At 39.6% G+C, this 15,633-nt stretch overlaps 2 protein-coding genes across 2 annotated transcripts; both read left to right on the top strand.

Moving 5' to 3' along the window:
* The first annotated feature begins 452 nt into the window (after nt 1–452).
* Nucleotides 453–11,276, top strand: znf628 (zinc finger protein 628). Its single transcript, XM_067393379.1, has 7 exons — nt 453–736; nt 2,674–3,191; nt 3,321–3,393; nt 4,792–5,883; nt 5,961–6,303; nt 6,550–6,704; nt 8,390–11,276. Exons 2-7 carry the CDS (start codon nt 2,815–2,817, stop codon nt 10,643–10,645), a joined length of 4,296 nt encoding a protein of 1,431 aa, XP_067249480.1. The 5' UTR covers nt 453–736; nt 2,674–2,814; the 3' UTR covers nt 10,646–11,276.
* A 250-nt stretch (nt 11,277–11,526) lies between these two features.
* nat14 (N-acetyltransferase 14 (GCN5-related, putative)) lies at nt 11,527–14,870 on the top strand. The gene is made up of 3 exons (XM_067393377.1): nt 11,527–11,751; nt 12,186–12,271; nt 13,682–14,870. The coding sequence occupies exons 2-3, from the start codon at nt 12,191–12,193 to the stop codon at nt 14,450–14,452; spliced, it is 852 nt and encodes a 283-aa protein (XP_067249478.1). The 5' UTR covers nt 11,527–11,751; nt 12,186–12,190; the 3' UTR covers nt 14,453–14,870.
* Nucleotides 14,871–15,633: the final 763 nt, after the last annotated feature.

The raw sequence follows: 15,633 nt of genomic DNA, 5'->3' as shown, positions 1-15,633 counted from the left end.
ACGTGTTTGTTATTGTCCATTGTCTAAAAGGGAAGGCTATGTAATTATGAATGCTAAGATTAAAAAGGGGGGAATATACCTTTAAAACATAACTATTCTTTACTTTTGAGTAGGCCTAAACATTTTCTTACTGTAAAAGGTTTAACGACAGTGAGCAAGCGATGACGTATGGGCTAAACTACATTACCCACAAACCCTAGCGCAAAGCCAAACCAGCACATAACAGGAAAATCCTTTGTTTATAATCAAGAATTGAGACTTATTTGGGGAGCGAGACATGTATAATAACCTAACGGGTGTATTTCCTTTGGATTTTAAACAAAACTGCGGTCGGTGTACGCATATTTTAATCAAAAGTTCGTCACAATCTGTTTTTGACCAATGAGACGAACCAACAGGGAACCAGAGCGAACCAATAGCAGAAGACTTTACTGAGAGGCGGTCACAGACGGGCGACTGCTGGTTAGTTTGTGCTCTAGATTATTGTTAAGGTTGTGTGGACTAGCACTGCGGACTTCGGCCTTATAACATTACATCAAAAACGGCCATTTCACAGCAATGGACCAGGGGAATAACATATGCATGGAATAATATACTTATTCCGATAAATATTGCGACGCTTGAGGAACGAAGACAAGACTGAGATGGATTCGATAAGGCCGGATCGAGATAGCACAAATAAATCAACAAACAGCCGATAAAACGATCCACTATTGTTTTGTATAGAAACTAAGGGGTGAGTGCGCTTTAGCCACTTAAAGCCTTTTATCTTCATTTTGTGTTTAGTTTTTTTCCCCATTTCCCTGGGACAAGAAGGCAGGAACACACAGATAGATAGCGGGTGAGGGAGGGGGAGTGAAGCAGGAGGAGGAGGAACTTAAAGGAGAAGGTGTATCAATTCTCAGATGGTCTGAGATACATTGATGATCAGAATTACTCCTGGAAAATAATTATTGTCAATATAACATGCAGTCTTGTCTAAAGGCTTTCTACTGTCTTGTCTGTTTGGTTAGTTTTAGTTTTTGCTTTTATGACACTCCACAGTTTTGTTGCATGATTTGAGAATGATCCAAGGAGCATCAATAGAAGAACATCTTGACCGTCTGTGCAAATCAACAGTGTTGCACATTTACTTGATTAGTGACTTAGATATAGGGAAGAATCTTATATATATTAATTTTGCATTATACATTTTTTTTAAAACGTTTATTTCAAAGTTCACATTACATTTAAATCCCAGTTATTGTGTATTCTTAGACATATGGACTCTACTGTATATTTCTATTTACAATATGTCAGTATTCTCAGCTGTTTTTGCTTCATCATCCAGATTTTGCACTCAGAATCCGAACAGAGGTGTTGACACATTACAGTCCTAAAATTATTTATCAAAAGTAAACCAAAATTTTACATTTAAAATATATTTATATTACCACAAACTGTTTTAATGATTTGATGTGATTTGTTCAGATGACCAATAGGTTTGTCTTAAATGGTTAGTTCACCCAAAAATGAAATTTCTGTCATTAATTACTCACCCTCATGTCATTCCTCACCCGTAAGACCTTCGTTCATCTTCAGAACACAAATTATATTTTTCATAAAATCCGATGGCTCAGTGAGGCCTCCATTGACAGCAAGTTAACTTAGACTTTAAAATGCCCAAAAAGGTACTAAAAATATATTTAAAACCGTTCATGTGAGTACAGTGGTTCAACCTTTATGTTATGAAGCGACGAAAATACTTTTTGTGCACCAAAAACCCCCCCAAAATAGCAACTTTATTCAACAATAGCTAGCACTTGTCACTGAACTAAACACTGCTACATGAAGCTTCAAAGCTTTATGAATCTTTTGTTTTGAGTCAGTGGTTTGGAGCGCATATCAAACTGCCAACGTCATGTGAACCATTGAAATTTCAAAACGCTTATGATGCAACGAAGCCTCGTTTAATGAAATCACGTGACTTTGGCAGTTTGATACACGCTCTGAACCACTGATTCAAAACAAAAGATTCATAAAGCTTTGAAGCTTCATGAAGCAGTGTTTTGTAATTGGCCATCACTAGATATTGTTGAAGTCGTTAATTTGTCTTTTTGGTGCACAAAGTATTCTCGTCGCTTCATAACATTAAGGTTGAACCACTGTAGTCACATGAACTAATTTAAATATGGCTTTAGTAGCTTTCTGGGCATCTGAAAGTCTAAGTTAACTTGCTGTCAATGCAGGCCTCACTGAGCCATCGTATTTGATCAAAAATATCTTAATTTGTGCTCCGAAGATGAACGAGAGTCTTACGGGTGTGGAACGACATGAGGGTGAGTAATTAATGACGGAACTTTCATTTTTGGGTGAACTAACCCTTTAATAGCTTGAGTGTTTCTTGAGTGTCTCTTGAATTTAACTTCTGCATAGCACCATGTTTATCCTCCTCATTGTAAGTGTAGTCTGGGTCATATTTTCTTTTACCTTTCATAGTTGTTTTTTGAGTATGAGGAAATTTAAGCTAACATCTTGGCTTGCTTCCACCGAGAGCTAAAATACCTTTTCATGTGAGGATCTGATATGCTTATTTATTTAGTAATCATTTACACTCATGATTATATGTGTAGTTGCATTTTATTGTTTGAGTTTTTTTGATAAATCTATTTCTATGTATTTAAATGTGTACAGCTCTATCAACTAAGGAGAAGACGACAGAAGGCTGAAATCTGAGAGAACTGGCCCAAACTCCATCAAACGCAAGCAATGGCTGCCATAATTAGAGCAAAACTGCAAAACTGAGATCCCTTCACTACAGCCCAACTTTTTCTGATGGCCAACACTGTTGCTACTCTGGTGGTCCAAACCGAACTCTTACCTTCTCAAACATCCTCCTCCCTCTCTCCCTTTCCTTCCCTCCTCCCCTCCACGGAGGATGGAGAGGAGGATGGAGAGAGGGGAGAAGAAGGGGGTAAAGGTTCAGTAACAGTCGTGCTCACAGGTGACATGGTGACATCATCATCGCCCCCCGTTGCAGCAGTGGCTCAAAACCCAGAGCATCCATTCCAGTGTTTGGACTGTGGGAAGAGTTTTAAGTGGTCATCCAGACTGGCACATCATCAGAGAAGCCATAACAATGAGAGGCCATATCGCTGTAACATTTGCCCTAAGGCCTTCAAAGGCTCATCTGCCCTACTATACCATCAGAGGTGAGAGGTCAACTGATATTAGATATGGGTTCACATGCCAGGTCACAAAACCGTGATTCTGTTCTGACTACTCTTTTTGTTTTATTATATGCTGTTACGTCATAAAATTGGTTTGTATGTTATTTTAAGGTCTCATTCTGGAGAGAAGCCCTATAAGTGTGATGACTGTGGTAAAGCATTCAAACGCTCTTCTCTTCTACAGGTGAGCCAGTCTCATGCAGTCTCACCATATATATCTGTATGGTCCTGATTCTGACTTCAGTTAAACTTCATATGAGTTCCACCTCAAAATAAAAAAGGAGTCAATTATAAATTTATTAATTAAAATAAAAGTTAATAGATAAATCATGGGTGTAGAATACACGGGGAACTTAAATTCTTACCCAAAACAAGGCGATGTGAACAGTATTGAGCACTAAACACTCTCATGTAATGTATGTTTTATTAAGTGTGTGTTTGAAGCCATCTCAGGGTATTTTTAGAACAATAAATATTTTAGTGCTAATTGACAGTCTTTATTGCAGTATAGAAACTATAAAATACATTTTCTACCTTATTCTGTGATTAAAAAATGACTTTTTTAAAACATTGTATTAAATCCATGATGACTTAATGCACAAGTATTTGTTGTACATAAACCCATCATAAAATTGTCGGACAATATAGAAACAAATATAATATATTTTACACATTATTGGTTATTGTTCAGCAGTGTGTTTGATTTGTTAGCCAATTAAAAGCAAGAGATACGAGAAAATAAAACCTGTCAATTAGACAAAGGTCAGAAAAAAAATGGTATTACTCTTGACATCTCTGTCCCCTTCAATTCTGAAATTATGTCTGCCTCTGAGATGAATACATTTTTATATTTGACAAATAAGTAGGTGTATTTGAATTTTTTTTTTTAATAAGTCAGTGGTCCAGTGGTGAACTGTACAATTGTATTTTTTAGCTTGATTGCCAAATGAGTAGAAAAGAATCTCAAAAACAATGTATAATGAATGTATATTTTATAAAAAATTTCATTCAGTTTTCAGCATCATTAATCCAGTCTTCATTGTCACATGAATCCTTCAGAATTCATACTAATATGCTGATTTGCTGCTCAATAATATTATTAATAATGTTAAAAACAGTTGAGAAACACTTTTTCAGGGTTCTGATGATGAATAGAACAGCACAAGAACAGCTTTTATTTTAAATATAATTTTTGTAACAATTTAAAAGTCTTTACAGTCACTTTTAAACAATTTAATGTGTCCTTGCAGAATAAAGGCATTTCTTTCTTTCTTTCTTTCTTTCTTTCAAAAAAAAAAAAAAAAAAAAAATCTGCCTGACCCAAAACTTCTGAAGATTAAGAATTTTTATATAATAAATTGATCATTTATTTTATTATGTTTTAAGTGGCATTCCTAGTCTTCTGATGGCTGGAGATTAGGGTGTACATCCTTACTGTAAATTTAACCATTTATTGTGAGAATTTATGAATGTATTTGGTCTTAAAAGTTACTTTTCTTCAAATGTAAAAATTGTAGCAACTTTTACTTACTGTCATACTATACTAACATTTACTTACTATCACCATGGTTTATATATCCAGATTCACCGCAGTGTGCATACAGGTCTTCGCACTTTCCAGTGCTCCTACTGCCCTTTGACCTTCAAATGGAGCTCACACTACCAGTATCACCTCCGCCAGCACACTGGTGAATGTCCGTACCCGTGTGACAGCTGCTCCAAAGCCTTCAAGAACTCCAGCAGCCTGCGTCGCCATAAGAATGTACACCTGGGCTTCAAGCCCTACGTCTGCGACGTCTGCAATAAAGCCTTCAGTCAGTCCACTAATCTGCGGCAGCACATGCGCGTACACACGGGAGAACGTCCCTATCTCTGTGGGGATTGTGGACGAAGCTTCACGCATTCATCTAACTTGGCGTTGCATCGCATCTCTCATGTAGAAGGAAAGGGGAAGAGTGCTGGGAAGACCGGAGGGGCCTGTTCAGAGTCAGCAACTCAAGAGATGGAGGTGGTGCTGACAGAGGATTTGAACACTGTTGGGATGAGCATTTCTGAAATGGTGGGCCTCGTGGGTGGACAGGAGGGAGGAGTCGGACAGGTGTTCCTGTCCCATAATACGCCCTCGCCTGCTACCTCAGGCACAGCCAATCAGAACATTCTGCCACAGCTGACACTTACACCCACTTCCTCCTCTGTCACAGGCACAGAGCATATCCACATGAGCAAGACCGACACAGGTGCTAGTGTTTTGCTGTTTAGCTGTGGCAGCTGTAATGAGACATTTTCAACACAGAGTCACCTTGAGGCACATCAGACTCTACACCTAGATAGCCTTGGTCCAGCGGGCGGTGGAGAGGTTGTTACAGAAAATAGCACAGAGGCTGAGGGAGGTGGGGTGTCACTGGTGGGGGCTACACCATTGTTGGCAGACTTTGAAGAGGTTGTTGAAACCACTGCAGTTGCAGATAGCGGTCAGGCGGCAGAGTTACTTGGCCTGGATGCGGTTAGAAATGAGTCAGGGCAGGCACAGTATGATCTACTTCAGACCTTCACTGCGTCTGTGAATCAGATGTCCACTGACACCAGTGTGCCAACTGCACAAGCTACAACAGAATGTGCCTACTGTGGGAAGAGTTTCAAGACCAGCAGTGGACTGACCAGACATGTGGCTCAGGTGAGAAAGAAGAACCTCTTGTGAATAGAGCCTTTTAAGAAACAACCTCCATTTCTCACTATCTCTTTCTTTTAAAGGCCCATCCTCTCGCTCTGTCAGAGTCGCGTTCTCAGTTCAACTGCTCGGCATGTGACCGCTCCTTTCCTCTGCTCTCCTCTCTGCTCAACCACCAGCACTCCCACACTCCTGAGCAGAGGCTGCTTGCTGAGGCAGAAGCGGAAGCCGAGATTGTCTGTCCCTCTCTCTCACTGCCCCTGCCCTCCTTGAAAAGAGAGGGAGAAGATGGAGAGAGAGAGATCCATGTCAGTCTAATTGCTGTCACTGAGGAGGGAGAGAGACGAGCTGTGAAGCCATCTGCCAAAGCATCAGGGAAGGGAAGCAAGAGAGGTGGAGGTAGCAAGACATCTGCCACAAATAACGGTAAGAGTGCTGCAGTGGATGTTAAACCATTTATTTGGTTTATATTCAGAACCGGGCTACTCTGACTGTGAGGTTTATTTATTCTCATTTATTAAACATTTATACTATTTGTTCTTGAGCTTTTGATATATGAGAACCTTAAATCTTTTTTTTTTGTATTATAAACACCCATTTAGTACATGAGACGTTGTCATGCACAGAGTGATATTTATATCATGACTGTATTTCTGGTTTTATTCCCTATAGAGAGGCCCTATCGCTGCTCTGAATGTGGGAAGTCATTTAAAGGTTCATCAGGACTTAGGTACCACATGAGAGATCACACTGGGGAGAGACCGTATCGATGCACAGAGTGTGGCAAGAGCTTCAAAAGGTCCTCACTGCTCTCCATACACCAAAGGGTAAACACAGCAGCTTTTCAAATTGATGTTTTGATTTGTTTCTGTGTAAGAGCAATGCTAAAGAGTGTATTATGAAATCAAGGCTGTGATGCTACATTCATTACATTTAAATATTTTTTTAAATAAATTGCATGGAACACAAATGACAAATGTAAATGTTTTGATGTACTTCTCATTTTTTTTCCTGCGCATTTAGAATTCATATAATTAATTATTAATTATATCAAATTTCAAAATCACCATGAAAGTATCATAACAGTCTTTTAAGTTTGTGTGAGTAATAGAAATAAAATAAGAAATGAATGTAATAATAAATTGTGAATGGCAAAAAAAAAAAAAAACGTCCTTGGCATACACCCTAGTTCTCATTGGCACCAACCATTCTTTTGAGTTAAATCTTTTACATCACAATCATTTGATGTGGTTAAAAAAAGGTCTGAATGGTTAATTTATGGTCTGATCCAATTCAGTTCAGCTCAAACACAAATATTTGTTTTCAGCAGTTAGCAGCTCACTAAAAGAAAGTGTACTAGTGACTTCAATTTTGTTTTGTATCTCTTAAGCTATTAATTCTCTTAAGTCATTAATTACTCACCCTCATATCATTCCACACCAGTAAGACATTCGTTCATCTTTGGAACACAAATTAAGATATTTTTGATGAAATCCGATGGCCCGGTGAGGCCTTGATTTCCAGCAAGATAATTATCACTTTCAGATGCCCAGAAAGCTACTAAAAAATATTTAAAATAGTTCACGTGAGTACAATGGTTCTACCTTAATATTATAAAGCAACGAGAATAGCTACTTTTTGTGCGCCAAAAAAACTAAATAACGACTTTTCAACAATATCTAGTGAAGGGCGATTTCAAAAAACTGCTTTGAAGCTTTATGAATCTTTTGTTTCAAATCAGTGGTTCGGATCACCAAAGTTACATGATTTCAGTAAACGAGGCTTCATTACGTCATAAGTGTTTCGTAATTTCAATAGTTCAATCCAATCCACTTTTTTTCTATAGCACATTTTACCAACAACAAACAGTCTCCAAAGTGCTGCACAAAGTAAAAAAAATAAATAAATAAATGCTCTATTTAACTTCACTAGCCTCCTTTCAAACAATAAAAATTAGTAAAATCGAATAAGAGCAATACAACAAAAAGGCACATAAATAAGTAAAATCAATAAAAAAATAAATAAAAATAGTTCACGTGACTTTGGCAGTTTGATACACAATCCGAACCACTTATTCGAAGCAGTCTTTTGAAATCGGCCATCACTAGGTATTGTTGATTAAATCGTTATTTAGTTTTTTTGTGTCACACAAAGTATTCTCGTCGCTTCATAACATTAAGATCAAACCACTGTAGTCACATGGACTGTTTTAAATATGTCTTTAGTAGCTTTCTGGGCATTGAAAGTGTTAATTTTCTTACTGGCAATGGAGGCCTCACTGAGCCAACGGATTTAATCAAAAATATCTTAATTCTTCTGTTCTGAAGATGAACGAAGGTCTTACGGGTGTAGAATAACATGAGGGCGAGTAATTATTGACCAGTGTTTCTTTACTCATGAATAATTTTAATTTTGGGTGAAGTATTTCTTCAATTTTGTTCATGTTTTCTAAATCTGCTAAAAACCAAGATAAATACTAAAACATCTTGAAAATTGTTCTCAACTCTTCTAGGTTCACACAGGTGTGCGGGCTTTTCAGTGCCCCTACTGTCCACTGACCTTTAAGTGGAGCTCACACTACCAGTACCATCTTCGCCAGCACACCGGTGAGAGGCCATATGTGTGTCAGGAATGTGGCAAGTCTTTCAAGAATACCAGCTGTCTCCGTCGCCACAGTCAGCTCCATTCTGGCCTACGTCCACACGCTTGCTCTGTGTGCGGTAAGGCTTTCTCTCAGACCTCCAACCTCAAGCAGCACGAACGGACACACTCTGGAGAAAGGCCCTTTCAGTGCTCCCAGTGCCACAAGAGCTTCACCCACTCATCCAATCTGCAGCTGCACCTACGCACACACTCCTCACGCAAGGACTTCAAGTGCCAACACTGCGGAAAAGAGTTTGTCATGCTCTCCTACCTGCAGAGGCACTTGAGAACTCACAGTTCTGGGGGTGCAGTAGCATGTACAAAGGAAGCAGGAAAGGTGGCTAAAGGTAGCGGGCCTTCAGAGACAGCAACGATAAATTTAAACTTGAATGTACCTGGAGGGCTTACCTCATTGTTTCCTAGTGACGGCAATTCCACGTTGATTCTTTCACCCCCAAATCTTGACATACCTCCAAACACATCACAGAATTATTTTATGATCCAGACAACTTCAGGGCTGCAGCTGATCCCACTCTCCAATCCCACTCCAACACAGCAAGCTCCTCCTCCACCACCCCCTCCACCCCCACCACCTCCACAGACACAGAATTTCCTGCTGCTTCAGTGCCAGTCCAACAATGGTAACCAGCCTAGTCTGATCCTGGTCCCCACTGCATCCAATACAAACACTCTTCCCACCCCTTCAGAACCACAGACTCTCCCCTTAATGCAGACCATTCAGGCAATGCCCCAAGTTCTTGCGGCACCCCAAACTCAAATTCAGCAATTTCAACCAGTTCAGACACAGCAGAGATTTATTTTGACCAATAATAATGCTCCCCTCATCACTGCCCAGCCTCAAAGCACATCGACGATTGCTCGTCCTATTTTAGGAAGCCTTGGTCGTAGCAGGAAAGGTGGAACTAGACGTGGACGGAAGCCTAAAGCTGCTACCCCAAAATCCCCTCCTACTGTTCAGACAACACCAATCAAGCAACCATTAATGTTGTCAGCTGCAACTTCCTCATCTACTACAACATCCAGTGCCACTTCTGCTGCTTCTGTAAAGACAGAGTTCCCGCAGCTTAATTCTAACAATCCACTGGCTGTGTCGCCTGTCAGCACTAGCCAAGTACCTGAAAGTCCTTCTGTCCCTGCAGTTAGCATTATGTCGGTGACGCAAAACTCTACACTAACAAATAGTTCCACTGTGTTGAGTGGTGATCCTGAGAGTATTCCAGTCGAGGCGAAAGCTGTTGAAGAAATTCCAAGGGAGCGTTTTGTTCTGTGCCTAAAGAAAGAAATGGAGAATGGAGATCAGGGAGATGGGATGGAGGTGAAGGTGGAGATGGAGGGAGGGAATGATGCAGGGCAGTCTTATGTCTTGCAGATCGAAGGTGAGGGCCAGGAAGAAGAGGGAGGGAATAGTGAGGGAAGAGAGAAGTCATATGTACTCCGGTTTCAGACAGAGGGAGAATGTGAGGGAGATGCAGGAAAAGAGAAGACTGAAATGGTCTCTCTTAACTTACTCCAAGAGTGGACCGGACAGAGTGAAGGGCATGGTACTGCAAATACTGAGGGAAATGTTGAAGTAGAGAAGTCATTTGTGCTTCATTTCCAAACAGAATCTCCAGGTGAGGAGAACATTCAACCAGGCTCAGGCTTCATTGGAGGCCCAGGTGAGGATCTCGACCTTTCTTGCCACCCGGGTCAAGCTTTGGTGCCTCTGGAAGGGCAGGATGTGGTGTTTGAGCTTGGTGACGAGACAAAAATTGATGAAAGCACAGGGCCAGGTGACAGTGTTCAAATGATTGCACTGATAGAAGATGAGGACAACGGTTCTGGGGCAAGGGGCAGTTTTAAAGGTGCTGTTGGGGCAAACTCTGGGCAAATGGAGGGAATCTTTCAGTTAGAAGGAGGCGAAGGCATTGTTATAATTGAAGTTAGCACCAGCAGTTTGAGAGAGGGTGGAATAGAGGCAGCAGATGTAGGACATAGGTTAGTGGAAGGAACTGAGGAAAAGCAAAATAATGATGCACAAGGGGTACGAGAGGAAGTAATGGAAGAAGAGTCAAAAGTTGCTGAGGCTGAGGGCATATCAGAAATGGGACTGATTGGAATTTAGGACTGAGTATGGAGTAAATTTAACTAGCTTTAACACAATTCACACCTCATGAGAGTTTCACATGCAAAACTACCAGTGGTACGTGTTTACCAGATATCCAAACTACTTTAATTTCAATGGTTCTGTCATTCTAAAGTGTTGATTTTGAACTGCGATTAATGGTTTTAAAGATTAGGAAGCTGATGACCATGTTGTAGCTGTAGGACCGACAAAGGACCTGTGTTGAATCTTACATTAATCATTTGAGACTTGTTTGTTGCACACATAGACATCCTTAGAACACCACAGTGTCTTCTTCCTAAGCTGTTGTCCCCCCCTAAGACTGCACTTTGTGGGGATAAAGCACATTGCGGTTGTTCACCTGGCCCCTACGGGGAGCTGTTTCACAAACCACAATCATCGAATCCAGCCCAGCCAAAAACAATGGTTTCTAAATGAAGAAAATCCCTGGTGTTCTTCTACATTCAGGGTGCACTGAAAAGAGAATTTATAAACTAATATGAAATATGAACTATATTCAGCTATGCTGTCATGTTGACAGTGACTGTACAAAGTGAACTTTTGTAAATATGTCTACTCTGTTTTCATTCTTAATATTGGTACTAGATGGCAATTACCAATAAAAATAGGTATGAATGTCAGTATTTGTGTTTGCTGTTTTAAATTTTCAGAGTCTAGAAATATATTCAGATTAATTCATATGCAGATAAATTGGGTTAGGTTTCATGGATACATTTAATAATTCCATTTTGATATTGCTTACAATTATTCTTTTACAGACTAAGATAAGATGCCAAATTAGACTCTTGTGTTTTTTTTTTTTTTTTTTTTTAATATAGATTTAACGGGCACATATGTATAAAGCCACAAGTCAAATCCATACAGTGCGCATGCGCTTTGGCGTCAAAATGTTAAACTGCTACGTGCGCGACCACACTACGCAGTTTGCGCAGGGTCGTATTCCCGGATGAGGATTGGTTGAAATTACATTCCATGCGGGAAGACAACGCTGAATCCATAAGTCCCTCAAACACTGCAAGTAACATCGACAACAGAGGAGGGTATTGCCTTGCTTTTAAAGCAGTTCCTGCGTTTCTGAATATTAGGTAAGTAGGTCACGCATGCTCTATATGTGATAGCCCTATAGATTGAGCTATAAAGAAGGCGGCGTTTACCATATAAGGATTTAAAAGGTGTCATGAGGTTTGACGGAGCAAGCTAACGGTACAGCATGCTACTTTAAACCTGTTAAATGCTTCTTGAACAGTTGCACAGCCTGACATATAAACAAGCCATACGTTGTTTGTTTTGGTATATTTTTTTAAATTATTTTTCATAAATGTTTGAGATGTAATTGCCCATGAGGCAGTCATACATAAACCTCAAGTCCTTATTTGCATTTATTCCTAAAAGAATTTCCTGTTTCTTGCATTTAAATTGTCTGAAATAAAATGAAAATATAGAGTGAATTCAGATTTCCCTATTTTAATGTTTAACATGAGGGATGATTTTTGTTTATTTTTTTGATAATGTCTCTCAGGTAAGATGGTTAGGTTGGATCTTGGTGATGTGGTCCTGAGGAGGATGCAGGAGAAGGACATTGAAACTGTAAAGGCTCTCATCAAGGTGCGATTCAACATTATATCCCTCATTGGCGGATTTATCTTCTTCTTTTTCATTCTCTTTATTTTGTCCTTTCTCACATTTTTTAGTGCCTCATATTTATAACTGACAGCTCATCTTAGGCCAAATGAAATGTTCATTGATGAGAATATCTTCATTTAGCAATATATAAGAACTACACAGATAGAAATTACCAGGAGATAAATCACCCTTCAGTGGTGTATGTTATTTCTCTACACCAGTGTGAGGTACATTATACAAGTCAACACTGAATAAGTTTGTTGGATATTTGCACACTATCAATGCATTGACTGCTGTATTTTTGTTGTTGTTAACTGGAGAGAAATACATTTTCATTCTTTTATATACTTTGAAAGATTAAAGCCTCTTCTTTTTTTTTTTTTACATACTATATATTATGCTAATTCAGCTTTAAAATATTGAAATATTCACCATCAAACACCATGCTCTAAAGTTTATAATAAAGCAAGAAACTAAAAATGGATTTTGGAAGTGACTGTAACTGTGACGTTTAAAAGACTTTTTGATCTGGACTTTTAAAGAGATACTTTCCCTCTTTAAAGGGTTAGTTCACCCAAAAATGAAATTTCTGTCATGTCGTTCCACACCCGTAAGAGCTTCGTTCATCTTCAGAACACAAATTAAGATATTTTTGATCAAATCCGATGGCTCAATGAGGCCTGCATTGCCAGCAAGATAATTAACACTTTCATATGCCCAGAAAGCTACTAAAGACATATTTTAAACAGTTCATGTGACTACAGTGGTTGAACCTTAATGTTATGAAGTGACGAGAATACTTTTTGCGTGCCAAAAAACAAAAAAACAACTTTATTCAACAATATCTAGTGATGGCCGATTTCAAAACATTGCTTCATGACGCTTCATGCTTTACGAATCTCGTTTCGAATCATTGGTTCGGAATGCCAAAGTCATGTGATTTCAGTAAACGAGGCTTTGTTACATCACAAGTGTTTTGAAATTTCAATAGTTCACGTGACTTTGGCAGTTTGATATGCGTTCCGAACCGTGAATTCGAAACAAAAGATTGAAGCAGTGTTTTGAAATCGCCCATTACTAGATATTGTTGAATAAAGTCGTTATTTTGTTTTTTGGTGCACAAAAAGTATTCTCACAGAGCCATCGGATTTTATCAAAAATATTTTAATTTGTGTTCTGAAGATGAACGAAGCTCTTATGGGTGTGGAACGACATGAGGGTGAGTAATTAATGACAGAATTTTTTAGGTGAACTAACCCTTTAAGTTATAAATAAGTTTATAGTAATGTTTAGTGTTTTGCTGATGTTATATGATGAAATAAGAGGACAAATGATTCTGCAGTCGCAATTCTCAAATCGCTCTTTCTCATCTAATTCTATCTCTGTTTGAAGGAAGGATGTGAGGGAACGGAGAACCGCCTGATTCTTCACCTTCTGACCCGTCCGCTCGCTCTCCTCATGCTGGCCACCCTATCCTCCATCCTCCGCTGTGTGCTGCACTCTTTTATCATGGCCTTGGTCATTCCAGTCTTTCTTCTCATCATCTACCTCAAGCTCACCATCCCACGATCGGTGGGCATCTTGGGCTCCAGCAGGCCCTATTGGGACTACGTAGGCAGCAGTTACCACGCAGACACCGAGCCAGATCTACCCAATCCTCTCTCGAACCGAGCCAAACTGAACACCAACCAGGAGAAATCCAGACGCCGCAAAAAAGCCAAAGAAAAAGAGAAGGAGAAGACAAACGAGAGAGAGCAGGTGGATGAGGATGAGCTAAAGGAGAGGGCGAGGGTTGCTGGAGAGGTGTGGGTTGCCGATTCTGACGGGGATATTATGGGATGTGTGGCTAGAGACGGTTGGAGTCGGGACGGTGTTTGTAGGATCTGCAGGCTGGTGGTCCAGTCTTGGTACCGCAGAGAGGGACTGGGCAGATTGCTGGTGCAGGGCCTGGAGTCCAAATCGAAGCAAAATGGCATACGGCGGGTCTATGCCCACGTGCCATTCCCTTCCAGGGTGGGAGAAGCTTTTTTCAGGAGGCTGGGCTATCGTCTGCAGGGTGAGACCGCGGGGACTGAGGGAGAAGAGGAGGATGAGGATTATGAAGAGCCACAGAAGGGTTGGCTGGGGTTCCCTTTAACTAAAGTGTTTGTTAAGGATCTATAAGTGTCACTGAAACACAAACTAAAGGCTTTAAACATAATTAACGGAATATTCTGGGTTCAATTCAAGTTAAGCTCAATCAACCTGTGGTGTAATGTTAATAGCAACCACAAAAAATAATTTGGGCTTTGGAGGATTTGAAGGTAAAAATGTGAAGCTAATAATTTTCTAAAAACAATTTAATTATTCTGTTTAAATGTGTATAATGTGAGCTGTAAAGGCCCCGTACACACCGGGACGAATATCGCACGCGTTTATCGTCAGCGTTTTTCGAGACGTTTTTTGTGTTCACACCCAAACGATTTTCACCGGTGATGCGCCGAGTGAAAGTGCAAATACACTCCCTGACAGTATGTGGCGCTTATGCTTAACGATAGTACAAATAAACAGATTAAAAAAATTCATATAAAATGGCATATATATATATATATATATATATATATATATATATATATATATATATATATATATATATATATATATATATATATATATATATATATATATATATATATATATATATATATACATATATATATATATATAATTAGTGCAAGTGAACGGTAGTGTAAATAAACATATTTATGAAACAGACATTCTCAACTATATTTCTTGAATGTAAAAGGGGGGAAAAAAAGTAAAAATACAGAAATACAGGTGGCAGAGCACCCATAGTGTGCGTCTCATTCAGCTCTGTATTTCACTAGTCAGGGCACTGATCAGGGAGTCGGCCACATTCATTTACATGGTATACTGATACACGACCTAGGAAGCTAGGGAGCTGTTTGAGACGCAGGGATAGTTTGTAGGGGTCTTCCTCGTCTACTTACTTTCTCTTCGTCGTCTTGTGTGCTCGGCAAGACCGTTTTGTGTTTGAGCGCCCCCAAGTTGTGTTTTACTGTAACTTCAGAAGCTCCAGACACGTGAGCAAAAGCGCCAATCTCATTGGTCGGATAGTTTTTGACGCGGCGCGTCAAACCAAAAAAACGAACCCGAGGCGTTTAAAAAAAAATTACGCTTTTACGCGTGGCGTTTTTCGCGTCGGTGTGCACACTCACATTGGCGCCCTTTGTTTAGTCACGAGGCGTTAAACGTCGGCGAATATCGCGCGCGAAATTCGTCCCGGTGTGAACAGGCCTTAAGGTTGTTTAAATAATCATTTTTTACAGTTTTTAATGGTTTAT

The sequence above is a fragment of the Chanodichthys erythropterus genome, chromosome 2 (assembly GCF_024489055.1).
Source record: "Chanodichthys erythropterus isolate Z2021 chromosome 2, ASM2448905v1, whole genome shotgun sequence".
In the NCBI taxonomy this organism is placed as follows: domain Eukaryota; kingdom Metazoa; phylum Chordata; class Actinopteri; order Cypriniformes; family Xenocyprididae; genus Chanodichthys; species Chanodichthys erythropterus.
The sequence above is the reverse complement of the archived record's forward strand: the minus strand, read 5'-3'. Positions and strand labels throughout refer to the sequence as shown.